Source organism: Galeopterus variegatus, unplaced genomic scaffold (assembly GCF_000696425.1).
Source record: "Galeopterus variegatus unplaced genomic scaffold, G_variegatus-3.0.2 Scaffold878, whole genome shotgun sequence".
In the NCBI taxonomy this organism is placed as follows: domain Eukaryota; kingdom Metazoa; phylum Chordata; class Mammalia; order Dermoptera; family Cynocephalidae; genus Galeopterus; species Galeopterus variegatus.
In genome coordinates this window covers 416,640-435,108 of record NW_007726989.1, presented here as the reverse complement: position 1 = coordinate 435,108, position 18,469 = coordinate 416,640, and the positions used below count along the sequence as shown (strand labels likewise).

Genomic DNA, 18,469 nt, shown 5'->3' with positions numbered 1-18,469 from the left:
TTCCCTGTCTTTCTAGCACGTTCAATCTGTGCTAACTAGAAAGGTTACTAAGCTACTTTCTACCAGGACTGAGAGATCCATACACCAGACTAAAACACCAGGAATGCAAACACCTCCTGACAATACCACACTCCCACTCTGGGGCTGCATCACCTGAAATGGCTTTTTCACCTCCAGTTGAATTTAGTTGTCTTTTAGATTCAAATTATGCTTTATGTTCAAAGATATTTAATAATAATTAGCATTCATATAATACCTGTTAAGTACCAAGTACTGTTAAAAACCTGTGAAGCTGGTATGGTCACCCCCACGTTACAGATAAACTGGGGCTCAAAGAGATTAAGTGATTTGCCCAAGGCTATAATGACAGTAAGAAGGCAATCTGGGATTCCAACCCAAATGTGTTTAAAATCAAAGGGAAAACTCCTTTCTATAAAGCAGTATTTCCTAGGCTCCCTCCAGAGCCCAGGAGAAGGTAGGTGAACTGTCGGTCTGGGGTGGGGAAGGGCCTTGGAGGAGGAGGAAGCCTTTTCCACCCAGGGTAAGAACCAGGAGCAGCTCTTACGAACAACAAGGGGGCTACACAGCTTGGTGTGGACTGAGGCCTAATGAAACTAACTGGATAGGAGAAAAGCGAAGCGGAAATCTGCCCAGCAGGAGGGGAAGGGTTCTAGAAGGCAGGCTACCCAGCCAAGTCGACTGCCTGCCACAAAGCCAGGGCAGCACTCACAGGGCTTACATACCAGACACCAAACCTTTAAGGAGCTTTGCAGATTCCCTCTCTTTCTTCTTTTGAAAAGATTTCTGAAGACCAAAATGGGAAAGTTTCCAACTAGATTTAGAAACCAGGGGAAGTGAGAAAGTAAGAGCCCCACCAGGTACCACTAAGGTCCTCACTCTGCCCTGAGTCAGTCCATGGCAGCAAAACCACAGCTTCAGTCCTGCAGGCACAGGGAGTCAAGAGGAGCAGACAGGAAAGGGGGCGAGAAGCAGAGTGGGCCTGCAGACCCAAGACACTGTATCCAGCTGGCAGGACACATGCCCTGCATTTTAGGACCCTCGACACTCAGGCTCTTGTGTCCCCTGCTTTGTGGAGTTATTCTGATATGGCAAAAACTCCCTGATCTGGGAAGCCAAAGGTTCCTCTCAGGCCTGCCCTCCCAAAGCACTTGCAGTGCCTGGCTTCAATGCTGCCCACTCAACTGCCCACTCTTCTGATGCCTGGACCCTCCTGGTTCTCTGACTGCCCTTTCTAAGCTACACAGCAGGTATGTCTCAACTCTGCACTTAGCACTCTCTTTCCTCCAAAGCGGGGAGCAGTCTTCCTCATTTCCATGCCCCCACCCCGCCACAGCTGGTTCCCAGCTCAGAACAGAATAACCATTTATAGGCAGTATATACAGAACTGAACTGTGTCCTCTGTTCATTCCTTTAGCAAGGTTCTCTCTCCCAAATGGAACTGGGAATTCCCTGAACAGTCAGCTGCCCGATGCTTCCATTCTAGTCTGCTGCTGCCTGTCATGCCTTTCCTACCCTCTGGGGAGACCGTCATTCAAACCCAGTCCAAGCACAGCCTGAGAGCCTCTTCCTTCCTCTGAGACACCATCCCTGACCGCACCCTGCCACACCATGGGCAGAAGGAACAGTGCCTCCCCTGTGCTGTCAGAGTACCTGGACACAACCACATTCTTGCCAAGCCCATCTAGCCTCTACATATCCAGGCCTGCTCATTCTTATGACCACTTAAACTAATCTGCCGTAATTTATTCCACCATCCTTTCATGGTTACCTACTGTGTACAAGGCATAATGCTAGAAACCTGGGCATGACGGAGTTGGGAATGGAGATTCCAAGATTGCTCTGAGGTGAATGGAAGGAGGTGGGGGAGGCCAGGAGAGATGAGGGGAGGCTGTCCAGTGATCCAGAAAGACAAATTCTGGAGGCCGGCCTGTGGCTCACTCGGGAGAGTGTGGTGCTGATAACACCAAGGCCACGGGTTCGGATCCCATATAGGGATGGCCGGTTAGCTCACTGGGTGAGCGTGGGGCTGACAGAAAGACAAAATCTGAACTAAGTAAAGGCAGTGAGAATGGAGAAGGGAATGCAGAGATATTCTGGAAGGAAAACTGCAAAACCATTACAGGTTAGATAAAGGAGGGGTCAAATGAGAACCCCAGATAAATGACTGCTGGCTTAAAGAATAGGAAGTCTTCGAACACCTTCACTCAGGTTGACTCCAAAATCTGTTGCTGGCAGCCCTGTCCTGTGCTCAAATGCCCATGGAGAGCTCCACTCTGCTCACTGTCCGTCCTAGCTCCCACAGCTGGCTTCTGTTCCCAGCAGCATTGCCACTCTCCTGCTGCACCTGCTCAGAATCCCCATTACCTCCACTCAGCCACCCACCCTTGCTACACTAAAGCTGCTAAGGATTTCCCCTTCTCCCCCAGGCTCGCTGCACTGCGCTCATCTGAGCCAAAGCCATCAGACCACGGTGGCCCTGCTGAATGAGGGCTGCTGCATGCACTCTGAAAACAGAAGAGTGACTTGGAAAACTCTGGCAGACAGAGCCGCCCCACAGGGTCCTCCTTGGGCCAGACCTACAAAGGCTGAGATCACACATCTCAAAAGAAGAACACAATCACCTTTAAAAGCAGAATTGTGGTCATCTTAAATATTTGTTGGAAAGGATCAGTTACACTTATTTTTTAAAAGTCTAGTATTAACAGTAAGACCTGCCCAACTCTCCACCCCCCTCAAAAAAACCTAAGTACTTCTCAAACTTCATTACAAATATATGCGTCTATGAACTGCAGACAAAACATACTTGAAAGCGACAAATAACCACCACTTACTTGCTGGAAAATGCAGAGATTAGGAAATGTTCTAGAAATGTCCAGTTTAATAAGCTCCAGACTGGCTTCTCTGTCTGCTGCTGAAGAACCAGCATCTGCAAAAATATCAAGAGTCATTACACTCCTCACAGGCACAAATGTGGAATAATTACGAGACTTTGAAGTTTTATAAGAATGAAACAAGGAAAGAAGTACTTCAGAAGTACAGTGACCTAATTACATCTTGACTCAGAGTCCACCTTCAGAGCACAGAAGAGTGTGTAGAGTTTCTTACTTAAAAACTTATGAAACTAGCTATGCTAGATCACCATTAGATATTTTCTTGTCTTAAATAAAAGCTAATTTGATATGGCCTTTCATTAACAACAATCAGCAGAAAATAAGGACAAGTAGGGGAATATACACAAATGAATTCCAGTCACAGAAAAATCACACACACAAAAAAAACCATTATTGGATCTTAAACATCACCGGTATAAATACAGTACACGTGGCAGCTACTGTAGTGTAACACTCATGTGCAAGTAATATTTCTAACAAACATTCATAAATAACTTATTTTATATTTTTTGAACTCCAATACCACATAGACAGTATTTAAAAAGACCATATATTTCTTAATCAACAAAAGCAATCATTCTTGTGTGTTATGGGAAATTCTGAAAGCATAATCTAGCAAGTAAGCAGTGTTCTTGTCTCTTTGGAAGCAGAACTGATATTCCTCTGTAAGCCAATAGTCAACTAATCTTGTGCACAAGGCTACTATCTATCATGTGAATAGCTTTCAAGGAAACAATATTGATTATGACCAGCTCTCCAACACATTAGGACACAAACACCTTTCAGGAACTCGTATGTTCTAATTCTTACAAAAGCTTTTTACCTTTAATTTTTGCTTTAAAAACCCCTTCTCCCATGAAGCATTTTATAAATCCATATCAACCATGACTACAGTTAAGCACAGTTTCTTTGTTATGTAACAAAGAATGACATACATAATTGATCAAAGCAGCACGCTCGTTTTAGAATGGTCAATACCTTCATAATCCACTTCAGAGCCTCCTATGCTAAGGGACCGCCATCTCTCCTTGGCTCGGGCAAGACAGATATCAAAGAGCTCTGGAAGAAAAGCCTCGAGTAAGTATTGCGTGCACGTTAGTATTTTTCGTCAAAAACATCAGAGAACACACTACTATCTCCTTCAGATGTGTACGTTCAACTATAAGAGGCTTAATGCACTTAATAGGCTACAATTTCCCCCAACTTAGCCTGAAAGCACTTTTATTGTTTAAAGAAGCAGCCATATACAAAGAAAGAATACACACAATACCAATATGCCCAGTATTTACTTCTTCTATCACCCAACTCACCCACAAAACTAACCTGTTCTGATTTGCTTGTGATTTGTCTATTGTCTCCACTAGACAGTGAGCTCCTTGGGGGTAAGACTCTAGAGGTCTCTCACCACCTCCACATCCAGAGCAAACCACACTGAGATTGATATAGGGCAATACAACTGATGAATATCTGACCAATGGAAGGAGGGAGAGACAAGCAGAAAAACTGTCTGCTTTCAAATCAGACATGATGGAATTGCTACCCACGTGGCAAAGGCCTCCTAGTCTTGGTGCCTGGAAGTGGGGTAGGTGAAGGAGCAGATGCCCAGGACTAGGCAGAGGTTTCCAAAAATCAGGATTCCTTTCTGCTGGCAGAGAAGTGTCCCAAAATTCTCAAAATGACCCCCATATTTAGAAGTTATTCTCTCAAAAGATATTCTCTTTCATAGTTTGGTAATAGTTAAAGAAGAACTCATGCTCACAAATTTTACTAGTACTCACAGACCTTCCTGGGTATGTCTATGATCCATTCTTCTTTAAAGAATGAATGTGAAGACTGGGACCACAGAGCCCTTTCTCAGAGCCCTGCTCCCCAACCACATCCCAGGCTTTTCCAGTTCCTCTCGCTTTGATGTGCCCAGCTCCCAGACATCCTGGGTCACCAACAATCACTAGTCACTCGCTGAGATTTTTTTTTTTTTTTTTTTAAAGATGACTGGTAAAGGGATCTTAACCCTTGACTTGGTGTTATCCTCACCACACTCTCCCAAGTGAGCCACGGGCCAGCCCTTACTCAGTGAGATTTTAATTGCACCTACTTATAGAATTTGTACCACTTTATTTTTTTCCATCACTATCTTTGGAAAATACAGCAGAGGGGCCGGCCCAGTGGCGCACTGCTACAGTGCACCGCTTGGGAGCGTGGTAGCGCTCCCGCTGAGGGTTCGGATCCCACATACAGACCGGTTCCCGCTCACTGGCTGAGCGAGGTGTGGGAGCAACACCGAGGGTTGCGATCCTGTTGCCGGTCCCGGTCCGGTACGGGCGCAACACTGAGGGTTGCGATCCGTTGCCGGACACGAAAAAAGACAAAAAGGAAAAAAAAAAAAAAAGAAAATACAGCAGAGCACTTCTGCCTTCTGAGTAGTGCACACTATTTTACTAAAACGTAACTCAAATTCTAGTAACACTATTATAATCCAACAAGTAAAATCTTGATTAATGACCTTGTTCTAGCCCTGTAAAGTCTAACTTACAATCTATGCTAGCCTGCCATGGCAGAAGAGGACACAATTATAAAATATAATTTCCTATTATCATTATCAACTCAAGTGCTTTCAGGGCAACTTTGGAGGTGTTTTGAGTAGGTGGCTAGAGCATCTGGCAGGACCTCTGCTTGCTCTCAGCTTCCAATAGGTAGGCTAAGCTTTCATCATTTTGGCAAGAGATGAACAAAAACAACTGTGTGGCCCATAACCACTAGGGAACCACTTTCCAAATGAGGTATTTGACAGTTAAGGCACAGATGCTCGCAACCTCAGGGTAAAGACAGGTCAAAGTGTCAGAGCTTAAAAAATCTCCCTCGTGGCTTTACTGGTGTGTATTTGGGGGGAGCGGGGCTGAAACAGCTACTACACCCTCTTCGTAGACCCTCAACCCCAATTTCAAAGTACTAGCCTGACTTCCTTAAGAGTAAAGTTTTAACAGTACTACTAGGTTGACTTTCAATAAGTTTCCATTTGTACAACCACAAGAAGAGCAAAACTATGGGGCTTACCAAGCCAGAAAACGGGCTTTAGAATCAGCCAGGGCTAGAATTAGAATCCTGGCTCCACAAACACTAGCTGGGAGACCCAGGGCACAGTGAATAGCATTTCCAAGACACTAAACTTTCTCAGGAGGAAAATAAAGTCAATAAGACCTGCCCCAACAGGATTACTGCCAATATTAAATAAGATGTGTAAATAAAGAACCTAATATGAGGCCTAGCACTTAACAACCGGAATCCAAGACCATCTGTGTTCTTAAACTGGTGTGGAGATGAAGTTGGACCTGATAAAGTGGCATTCATTGCACTCAGCGAATATTTCTTGAAGGCCTCTTTTGTGCAGAGAACCGAGCTGGGCAGGGGAGCATGACAGAGGAGGCCAGGGCTCTCTGAGCAGCAATTCTAGTGGGGCCAACTGACATTAAGTAGCTAATTACACAAGACAGGCACGATTTAAACAAAATGAGCCAATATCAAGGTTTAGACAATTGTTCAAGACATGTAACTGATTAATTAGCCATTTAGCCTGATCTACTAGGATATGGTCCACAGATAGTTTTAATCCAAATAAAATCAATCCACTCATCAGTGAGAACAAAAAGGAAACACAAACACACAAAGTCCTGTGCATTACATTCAATTTGTGTAAACAGGATTATTGATAGGGTTTAGAAATTTTCAAGAACACAGGCTGAAATAAATGCTCAACAATTTCTCCAAACCTCTACTTCTGAGGTACCTCTACAAGTTAAATCTTATAGTCATGTGTCGCTTAACAATGGGGATACATCTGAGAAATGCATCGCCAGGCGACTACATCGTGCAAACATCACATAGTACACTTAAACAAACCCAGATGGCGTAGCTACCACACACCTAGGGTGTATGTAGTCTTACAGGATCACCATCGTATAAGCAGCCCACCACTGACCAAAACATTGTTGTGCAGTGCATGACTGTATGTCTACTCACATAAACATGTGAAAACAAATTTTTGTCAGGTATGGATTTAGCCAAAAAAGGAGCTCTGAAGAGGGTCACTGCCCCAACATTCCCACTTATGACCCTATTGTACAAAAGCTTGTCGCCAACCAACTGGCATTACTCAAGGTGGAGACATTGCCTAGGACAAGGTTATGATAATGGGATAAACTAATCTGTTGAGATAAAGATACTAACGGAAACCCCAATGAGAGAGAGAAGATATAAATCAATCTGTTTTAAACTCAAAGGCCGTCACCAGAGTAAAAACTGCCATCCTCAACTCCATAAGCAGATACAGGGCACTAATAGAAAGAGAGCAGGTAGGCAATCCTGTCTTTCTGCAGCTTAGACAGACTGCAGACAGAGAAAAAAATAAAAAGTAACAGCTACCAAGTAATAAAAATGGAAAAAAAAAAAAAAAGTAACAGCTACCATTCAAGAAGCATTTAATTTTAAGTCTATGAGCTATGGTGCCAATTTCACTCTAGATGCACAGAGCCCTGCAGAGTGCTTGGAACACTTTGGGAAGTGAATCCAGCTGGTGGAGGAGATGCACAAGTGAACTGAGTAGACGCAGAATTCAACTGCCGGAGCCCCAAGGATCTCAGTCCCAGCACAGTTTGCTGTCCCCTCTAAGGGCCTGAAAAAAATCCCACAAAAAACCAGCAGGTACCCCAAGTACACTAAATACCCTCACAAAAAGAACTACCTCCCTCCCTCCATTTTCATGTCACAATCAAGGCCTGCCTTCTACAGGACTTTGAGAAGTGAGCCTAATGTAACTCGTCCCGCTGATGCTTTGAGACCCGTATTTGTTATCCCCTCTATTCAGGGAGTTTGCTCTGACTAGCAGATAAATGAAAACACTTAGGACTAAACCCAGGCCTCTCAACCGCCCCTCCCTAGAGGACACAGTCACCTGGCCTCTCAAAAGACACAGCTTCATGGCAATGATTGCCATTCTTCCTAATAGGGCAAAAGGGACAGAAGCCACAGGACCCAGGGGGTGGATTCCCCAAGCCTAGGATCATGCAAGCCACTCACCATGGGTGATATTTAACTCGTTGCCAATGGCTAAGCTCCAGACTTTGCCTCTCACACTCGGAGGGATTCCCTGCCACCATAAATCTCGAACTTTTTTAGAGCACCACCTGGACAAAAACGAAGCATGAGTTTTATAAGCTTGTTCTCCATGAAGAAATATTTGTCTACTGGTGTACCTAGCCCCAAACCAGCGGGAGCTAGGGAGGTACAGCTGTATAAGCCACAGCCCCTGCCCTCAGAGCTTACAGTCCAGGGTTCTACAGAGATCAGATCAATGATCACCTTCCACAGGGCAACTACTGTAACAGGAACTGAAGGGGACAGCACAGCAGGGAGCACCAAAAACAGAGGGCCCAGGGCATCCTGGAGCCAAGCTCTGAATGATTGGTAGCAGTTTAAGCACATGAAGAATGGGAAAGACCTTCTGAGCAGAAAACACAGAAATAAGAAATAAACTGGCTTCCTACAGGAATTGAAAACAGCTGGGTATGGGTGAGGAGTGCCAGGTGGCACTGCTACAGAGCTGGAGGTGAAAGGCAGACCCCAAGGGGCCTTGTCAGGTGAGCCCAGAGACAGCAGACAGCCACTGCACTACGGCACACAGGTGGAACACTCAGGCATGAGCAGCCCAACTCTGAAGGCAGAGAATTCTGCTGACTTAGAACATTCTGAACAGCACAGCATTCAGATCCGCTGGTCACACGGTTCCACACACATCCACGGTACTTCTGAACACTGCATGTGGGGGAGGCACAGGCCTTGGGGCTTCAGAAACCAGGCTGCATCCTAATTCCACACTTACCTATGGAATCTGGAGCAAATCATTTCTCCTTGCTGAACCTGTATCATCCTCTCTAAAATCAGGGTGATGAAGCCTGTCCCCGCCGGGGTCGATGTAAGGATTAAGTGGGATAAAGTACAAAAACACCCATCACATGCACAGCACAGTGTGCAGCCAGTGGCAGCTGCTGTATGTGTGTGTGCATTTGAATCACATCCAACATAGGACAGTGTAAGAAGGGCCAGGGGTGGGCTCTGCTGCGTCTCGGGGAGACAGGAAAAGGTTCTGGGAACCTCTACTCTCGTTACTGGGTCCTGTTTAAGAAAAGGTATTTCCTAGCAGCATCTAGTCTTTTAAGGATGCTGCCTAGAAAATCAGGCTCTGAACATAGTGTATTTCTCTGAGCACAGCATTCCAACATGCGGGACAAGAGTGGAAGACAAGCTGGCATCCAAGCTCCCTGCATGCCTCTGGGCACGGGCTTGGGACTGCTGCCCATACACTGTCCCCTACCCATTCTAAGCATGCAGGAATAAAAACAAGATGTACAGCTGTCCCTCAGATGTAAAGATGAAAGCAGCTGCCAGACTCTGCTGGTGCGCACTCTGTGCTAGACACTAGGGGTTGTCATCAAGGAAGACCCAGTCTCTGTACTTTAAGAGAGGAAGACAGAAGCTTGAGCTGACAGCTGCAGTGTACCCAGGGGACTTTTCTACAGGCACCTAGACTCAGCGTGGGGCAGGAAAGTCTCCCCTGAAGAAGACTGAGCTTTAAAGAATCAACAGGAGTTAGGCAGATGAGGATGTAAGGGCAAAAACACTCTAAGCACAGGGAAGGGAACATGCAAAGGCCCTGAGGCTTAGATGTGGCAACACCTGTTGGTGGCTCCCTGGGGAGAAGGCGCGACCCAAGTGGAGGAGAGGTGAGGGGGAGGCTGCAGAGGGAAGGCAGGTCGTCTCATGAAGGGGCCTGTCAGGTGAGGAGCTGCTAAGGAGCTAATGTTATACACAGAGTCACAGGAAGTTACTGAAATTTGAAGCAGGGAAGTGACACAGACTCAGGCTTCAGAAAGATGGCTCAGACTCCTGAATGGAAGAAGAACTGGAGGGGAGGGAGAAAGGGATGTCACAGTATCCAGGCAAGGAACAACAAGGGCTGAACCAAGGCAGAGGGAAGGCAGACTACCCAACTTAAACTTGTTACATCAAAGGTTTTACTATGAGCTGCAATAACTACAGCTTCTACCTACAGGTTCTAAAATGGAATGATCTACAGTTCAGCACAGCCCACTGCATCATGTCTTACATTGTTTCCCAGTTAGGTAAAATCTCATTATTCCAAGTGAGGACTGCGTTTCCAATGCTTTCTTCTACTCTGCATCTTTCTTCCAGCTGCTTTCTCCTCCGCTGGGCTTCTTTCAGCTCTAGAAATCACAATTTAAAATAAGGAAACATCTATTAACTGACAGCCACCATTTTTAAGCTAGGTGATCTTTCTCAAAGAGTCACAGTGCAAGACCACCAGGAAAATGGTGCTGAAGTAGAATGAACGTCAGCTACCAAACGTCACTTCATACCCTATGGGTTTTAGAATGCTTAGGCATTATCCATCTTTTAGTAAGCTTTTTTAAGTACAACATGCATACAGAAAAGTATACAAATAAGATTACAATTCAATTAACACAAAACAGACAACCCTGTGAAACTACCACCCGATCAAAAAAACGGAACATTACCACAGCACCAGAAGTCTCTCCTGTGCTCCCCCCGCCCCATCCTTTCCAATGTAACCTCTATGCTGACTTGTAACTGCTTAAGCATGACTCTGAATGGATAAATAGCAACTCAGAGAAATACCATACATTTATATACTTTTTTTGCTGTGGTAAAATATACATAAAATTTCTCATTTTAACCATTTTTAAGTGTTCGGTTCAGTGGCATTAGGTACATTCACACTGTTGTGTAATTGTTACCACCATCCATCTCCAGAACTCTCCCATCTTCCCAAAGAAGATGAAACTCTGTCCTCATTAAACACTAACTCACATTCCCTCCCTCCCCGCTCGGTCCCTGGCACCCACCATTCTACTCTGTCTCTATGAATTTGACAACTCTAGAGACCTCATAGAAATGGAATCACACAGTATTTGTCTGTTTGTGACTGGCTTATTTCACTTAGCATAATGTCCTCAAGGTTCATCCATGTTTACAGCATGTGTCAAAATTTCCTTCCTTTGTAAGGCTGAATAATATTCCATTGTAGTTTATAGACCACATTTTGTTCATTATATATACTTTTTTATCTTAGTTTTAGTTTTTTTATTTTTTTAGTGAAACAACTGATTGTACATATCTGTGGTATACTGTGTTGAATATCAGTACCTGTGTGTGCTTATTATACAGACTTTTTACATACCCTAGAATCAGTTTTACAGGGGTTGCAAGGGATTTTATCAAATCCAATCACATATTTGCATGTCATTATTGGATAGAGCTTTCTCTAGTATTTTTATCCTACAGTCTTCTTTTGTCTCATGTAAGTTCAAAGTATTATTATATTGAGTAAAGCTACCAGGAAGGGATAGTAGACGCATGCATTTTTGGTAGAAAATTATAAATTTGAAAATATCAAAGCATTTGGCAAAGTTCAAGTTCTAGGGCTTCAAAAGGTAAGAAGAAAATATGCAGAAAGACACAGGACCTCATGCTGCCTTATGTAACCAAACTCATGTGAATCCATTACCTCGTTTTTTGGCCTGAACCACCATCTCTTCATATTGCTGCCTATGCTTCTGAGCCTCTTCAGCTGGTTTCGCTGGGAGATTTCTTGAGAGGAAATAAATGGTTTTTCACCATTGTAAATATCAAATAAAAGCCTTACATTATTTACTAAAAAATGTAAAGCTCAAAGACCAAAACTAACTTTTTTTAAGATTACACCATTCTTTCATAAACTAAAAATATTTCTTACAAAAGTAAAATAAACTCACTATAAAACAACTGAATTATAAACATTAGTAGAAAGAAGAAAATAATTACCCATAATTGCAACAGAGATAAACATTTAATCTTTTGGTATTTTTTCACCCCATCCTCCAAAGAAACTTTGATTAGACCACAATAAACTAATAATTGTCAACAGTTATCCTTATTAGGGTGCCCTAACAGCATATATTACATATATGTATGAATACATTTTCTGGCCAGTTTTTTTTAAGTGTGCAAGTTTTATATTAGCTATGTGTTTCATTTTATACACACACACACACACACACACACACACACAAATGCATACCACAGTTCTAAGCATCTAAAAAGTACTATGCTCCTTCAAATCCTATTTTAAAAAATAAAGTGCACACTCTCAGAAATGTGCTTATACATTTGCAGGCACATTAATTAACGAGAGGCAACAGGCTCATGCCCCTCATACAATGTTGCCCACATTCCCTGGGACACGTGAACAACTGTCAATTGCTGCAGAAAAATATGGCAAGCCTCCCAGTTCATGTTTCAGAGCATTAAAAGGACTGGTCTTCACAGTGTAGTGGCTTTTACCAATGGTCTCTAATTCTTCAATCCTCCACTTCAGGGTTTTCTTCTCCACACATCCTCAATTTTCAAGGACCAAGACTTAACAGTAGAAGATACATTTCTTCTTTAGATTTCACCAATTTAAAATTTCAGAGGTGACAAGGGTCTTAAGGATTAACTAGCCCAATGTTTTACAACCTTCTTTTTTTTTAAATTTTTCTTTTATTAAGCAGGGGACCTTCTACTCAGACACAATGTTCTATGGAAACTCAACACTTAAAAATAGGTAAGCAATCATTTGTACTCCACTATGGTCTCCAGACACGAACTCCTTATCACATACCTGGAAAACACAGGCCCATAGAGAGGTGGGGACCTGCCAAAGATCACCCATAGCCTACTTAATGCAGATCCCAAAAAACCCAGTAGGATGGTCCAGGAATTGTTTTACAATGCCAAGGCACCTCCAAAACACCCACTTTAGAGTACACTTTCCAGTGTTTCTTGCAGTTATGAACCAGTCTGTCATTTATAATACCTAGTGTTTTAAAATGCTAAATTAAAAAGAAAAATCACTTAAATGGAAAATCCTGGTCAAAACTTCTGTGCTAAAGAACAGTTTTCCAGATTAGTAATTTAATATCTTTATAGAACACATGTTAATATAGAAAATAATAAGTGATTAATAGCCTACTCTTCTTCCCTCTTCTGACCCTAGTTCTTTTCTAATGAAAAGGTGATTAGCAAGTTGTACTTATCCACTAAAGCAGACACTCTATAGATTCTTTTTAAGACTCACGCTGGTCTGTCTTCAAGGATGAGTGCAGTGGTGGAAAGTGGTTCAAAATCAAGATTCTTCCTCACATTCTGCTTTGGAGAGGGTGGCTTGCTAGGTCTTCCAGCCTTGTCTTCATATTCCTAGGACAAAGAAACCAGGGATAATTCTGGCCAGAGCAATTCTAATACTATGAAGTCCTTCTGAAAGCAAGAAGCTGTTTTGTAATAAAAGTCCTTTAAGTCAATTTTGAAGATGACACACTAAAAATCTTTCCTGCTCAGAATGAAAACCTGCCAACTAAAGGGTTCCAGTCAAGATGGTGGAATAGATGGTCCCCAGTGTCACCCTCTCCCACAAATCAACCAACTTACAACTATAAAAATGTAACATCAGCCAAGCTGGGGCCAATGGAGCTCAGGGGAAGAGGAGGGGAGGCCTACAGAGTTCATGAAGCCATGATGAGAGAAAGAAAAAACTGCTTGGGGCATTTCGGGCTATGGCCGCTTTAAGGCTGGAACTGCTGAGTGCATGGAGCAGGAACTGCAGAAGCTGCAGCTGTGTTCTTTGGGTAGTTACTTGGAGGTGGCAGGGAAGAAGAGGGCCTTGGTGACCCCCAGGACAGCAAGACCACTAATAGGGTTCCCGTGGACCCACACAGGAGCAAGGAGCCAGAACAGCTGAAAAAGGGGAGCCATTCAGAGGCTGGTGAGTTATTGCAAGGGACCAGTGCAGGGCCTGTTCACCAGGAGAACACTGGGACACAGCAAGGACAGCCGATCCACCCCCCAATCACCACAGGACCACTCAGAGAAGACTGGTCAGGAATACATAATTGTATGGGGTGCAGTTTGATGAAAAAACTCAGGCCCAGATCAGAGTTTCTACACAACCCAGGTGCACTGGGTCTCTGGAGAGCTGGAAGTACCTAAAAGGTCAACCATTAAACCCTGAGCTGCACAAAAAACCTTCCATAGGGAAAAAGCAGCAAAGCAGCAATTTAGCTCAACCACAGAGCTCAAGCATTGGTTCCCACAGGAAGTTCCCCTGTTTTAGAAGTAGGTAAAGGACAAAAGATTAGTTCCAGCCCAGGCACACCACCAGTGCCTTGGGGTCCCCAGGGGACCTGAGATATGGAGCCAGGGACTAGACCCCCGCCCACAACCACTCACACCACCAGCTCCTCAGGGCCCCACCTGGGGACCCAAGGCATGGAGAAGGGGACCAGTCCCCCCTCCCACAACCAGGCACACTGCGCCAGTGCCTCGGGGCCCGCCCGGGTATCTGAGGTATAGAGCCAGGGACTAGACCCCCTTCCCACAACCTGGCACACCACCAGCTCCAAGGAGCATGACAAAAACATCACCTCCATGTGGGTGGCCCACCACAGCCACCACAATAACCACAGCTGCCGCAAAAGAGGCTAGATGCCACAACTACCACGCAGATGGTCTGCCAGCCACTGGAGTGCATTGACACAAGGAGAGTCACCAGCAGAGATAAAGAAGGGGATGTCTCTCTCCACAAGGCCCATGTCAGAGTGACAGAAGAAGCATCTGCTCTATGATAATATTGAGGGACTTGATCACACCTCTCAGCATTGGACAGATCATCTAGGCAACAAATCAACAAAGTAACCATTATTCTTTCAGAAGGAGAGAAGAAGTCTAGGGTAATTAGAGGAGGGTGAGGGGGATGGGGAGAGACTGGACAAGGGGCATAAAGACTAATCATGATTTGTAACAATATATATACTAGTAATATTGATCTGATCAACATATCTCAATGTTGAACCCCCAAAATATGTATAATCAATTTTGGTTCAATAAAAATTAAAATATAAATAAATAAAGAAAACCTGACAACTAAAGGGGTTCTATAGCTCTGCAGTTGAGGCCATCGCTCTATGACATGAGGACTGCACTTCCCTTGCCGGTGGGAGGCTACTAAAAATCTCTTCATCAGTGGAGCCCCTATATAAGGGCCCACGAACAAGTCTCATGTCTCCTGTGCTGTTCTCAGGTTAAGAGGCGTATTTTCTGTCTTCTGAGCACTGTAAATTTTAACAGTTTATTACAATGGCTACCAGGAAGCCATCACTGCAAACTGCTACCTAAATAATTTGGCCATGCCCCAGAGCCTAAGAGCAGCTGCCACACCACTGGGTCACCAGTTTGTTCCATGGACTGCAACCAAAAAGCTTAGTTACACCTGGTGACCCACATTCCAAACACCCAGCCAGAAGAGTTCAGGAGAGCCAAGCAAGTTGGTGCTTCTGAAATAATATGTGTGTGTACCCTTCTCTCTTCACAAAATCAGAAAACAGTATTTTCTTATTGCATATTACAGACCGAGGTTCTCAGGACTGTCCCTTAAGGAAAGATAATCTAGTTGGGAAGTCAGGACACAAACAAGCATGGATTTAACCTAAGATTCCAATAACCATCCCAGATAACAAGAGAAGCATTGTCATGAGGTGGTGATTAATTGTTAAATTAATTTTATTGACACTAGCTGTCTAGAGGGGTGTTACTGGTAAAAATTATTTGACAAGCAATTATTCTCTCAGCTAGAAAGGCTTATAAAGGCTTCTGAAAAGGAGAAAGGAAAAATTCTTTCCTCAATATTATACATAGGCTATAAGAAGGGAGTGTACCAAGAAGCAAGTGGGTAGGGCAGTTTCTGTACATCTGGATGTACAAGGTTAGCTGTCTTAGCACTGTTTTTACTCTGACTTAAAATGGTTCCATTAAAACACTAAAATTACTTCCACTTACCAAAAACTGAGAAAACAGACTCACTCATTCATGGATTTAAACATCTGGCCCCTTCAATGCGCCAGGCACACAGCTGTGGGTTAACATGACACCAACCATTAGAAAGCCTCAGATCTAGCAACTGGATGTCAAAATCTTCAATTTTATAGGAAATCTACCAAAAGCTGTACATTGAGAAGGATTCTGAAGCTGCTACATTTGACAAAAATTAGTAACAAATACCCTGTAAGGTGCTACTTATCTGCTGAGCCTGCTCTATTAGGTGAACCGTATGCAAATACATATATGGGTTAGGTGTGGCCCTTGAAACCAGACAGGTCTGGGAGCAAATTCTGATCCACCAACCACCTGCTACAACCTCAGGCAAAGGACGTATTTGTAATCCCTGAGTTCATTTCCACATCTGCAAAGTGGGAAACAGTTCCTACCAGAGGACTGTTCTAAGAAATGAGGAGATGCTCTTAAAGCGGTTAGCACAGGCTTTGATGCAGAGGGAGTGCTCGATAAAGGGAGCCCTTGTTGGTGTATGCCATCACCTTTTTTTTATACCCCTCAAACCTGAAACAACTGTTTAAGGCAGGAAAAAAATGCTCTAGGGTCAAACAACAATCAAGGAGCCCTGCAGGAGCCCTTGTTGGTGTATGCCATCACCTTTTTTTTATACCCCTCAAACCTGAAACAACTGTATAAGGCAGGAAAAAAATGCTCTAGGGTCAAACAACAATCAAGGAGCCCTGCAGAGTCTGCAAGCAGCACAGATATGAAAAGTAGGAGTAAAAGGCAGGAGATGCCCTGACTCGTGACCAAGCACATCAGGTCTCTTCAGTTAGAGCTTCTCACTATTACCAACAACCACAAGCAGCAGCAGCAGCCGCTGCCATTAATGAGCCAATCACTTTTCATGGGCTCTACACATACTGAGTTAACTCAATTTAACCTTCACACCAGCCCTGAAAAGGTGCCACCATCCCCATGTCACAGACAGGAACATGAAGGCCTGTAGACTCATCCAGCAGGTGGGTGGAGAAGCGGCATCAGAAGCCAGGCACTCTGTTCAGCAGCCACGTTTCTCACCACAGAATTCATGCAAGCCACTTACTTGCAGGCATGAATTGGAAATAATTTCATCATTCCTATCCAGTCTAAATAAACCTTTCAACCATGGCAGAAACCTGTAATACTAAATTAAGTACACAGCATTAGTGAAGATGCAAGGTCAAATACTTATAATTTAATCACACAGAGCAATGCATGATTTAAAAAATAAAATAATAGAAGAGACTTGGCATACCCATACTTGAAATCCCAGGCAAAGCCTTTTCAAAACCGAAGCCAAATGATGTTAGTAATGGTTACAGGTGCTGCTCCAGACCCACTTCTCTTACGGCTACCTAGAGATATCACAGTAAGCTCACTGTCCGAGCCAGACAAACCGACTTCAGAAACAAGAAAGAGGACTATTTACTCTAAGGATCATGGGGGGGGTGGGGGAACCCCTGGAAAAACAACACTCAGCTGTAAATTGTCGACATTAGAGTCAGCACATGATGTAGCAATAGCTAAGGCTTTGGAAGCAAAATGACTGAGTTCTAAGTTCTGGCTCTGATGTTAGGCAAGTCATCTTGCTTGTCTCTCAGCCTCAGCTATAAAATGTCTCCTCAGCTATAAAATAGGGGCAACTGAGAAGACCGCTGTGATGGTTAAATGAGATAATATATGTAAAGTGGCTGGTTGTCCATTTAAGTACTGAGCCCTTTCTGTGTGCCAGGCAAGTATCTGCGTAGTCCCATCTCAGTCTGACTTATCATTCCAAAGTTTCTTTCCTGCACGGGACCAAATTTTGAAGTCTCTTGGTTGAAACCCAGTAAAAAGGACCCTCATTGCTGTGCTCATCAAAAGCCCTACTCAGCAAAACAAATCACCCATTCAACTGACTGCTGCAGAGTCCATCCTGAACAATCCTAGAAGAATTTAGAACAGGATGTTCCAAAGTTCTAGTAGCAAACCAGTCTAATTGATCACAAAAGCATTTTATTTAATGAAATGACAAAAAATAAAGTGCACCTAATAAGGGCAGTTTGTTTCAGTTCTACACCTAGTTATACCTGTGTACTGAGTCTCAAATTTTTTAACTGGCGATAGTTTCAATAAAGTTTGCAAGCCACTAATTTAGAAGTATAGTAGGTCGAAACCCCTGAGTGGTTTATAAGGAACCGTGCTGGGGAAGACAAGACCACACCAACAAGGCAGCAGCAAACAGAAACTGCTGTACCTCACCAGGGGCTAAGGTGCTGGGTGTGATCTGATGGCTCAGCAAAAGTTCAGGGAAAAAAGCAGGGAGCCAGGGTACCTGAGCAGGGCCTCAGCTCCACACAGATGAGCAGAACAGATCTAGCAGGCAGGAGGAAGAGGGAAGGGGACCATGCAGAAAAGAGGAAGTTCAGTTGTGAAAGGACCACATGGGGCCTGGCACTTTAGAAGACCCTCAACCCTGCAGGGCTCACTCAGTAGGGGCAGTTAAGATGTTGGCCGAAGCTGTGACACAGGGGAGACTGTAAGAAATGCCAGGAGGAGCAAGCAGCCTGCTATGAGCTTCAAGAGAAGCTTCACCTAAA

General features: G+C 43.9%; 1 protein-coding gene across 4 annotated transcripts in view; it reads right to left on the bottom strand.

The window, feature by feature from the left end:
• Positions 1-18,469, bottom strand: part of TBC1D14 (TBC1 domain family, member 14) — a 104,219-nt gene that overhangs the window by 23,430 nt on the left and 62,320 nt on the right. For all 4 annotated transcript variants that reach the window (XR_550510.1, XM_008573115.1, XM_008573114.1 and 1 more), the window contains 6 exons: positions 13,102-13,220; positions 11,512-11,594; positions 10,072-10,189; positions 7,986-8,092; positions 3,891-3,971; positions 2,853-2,947 (listed from right to left, as the gene is read on the bottom strand). Coding sequence is in view for 3 of the 4 variants with exons in the window: in XM_008573115.1 (XP_008571337.1) it covers positions 2,853-2,947; positions 3,891-3,971; positions 7,986-8,092; positions 10,072-10,189; positions 11,512-11,594; positions 13,102-13,220 (603 nt within the window). In the remaining variant the exon portion in view is untranslated. The remainder of the gene's footprint in view (positions 1-2,852; positions 2,948-3,890; positions 3,972-7,985; positions 8,093-10,071; positions 10,190-11,511; positions 11,595-13,101; positions 13,221-18,469) is intronic.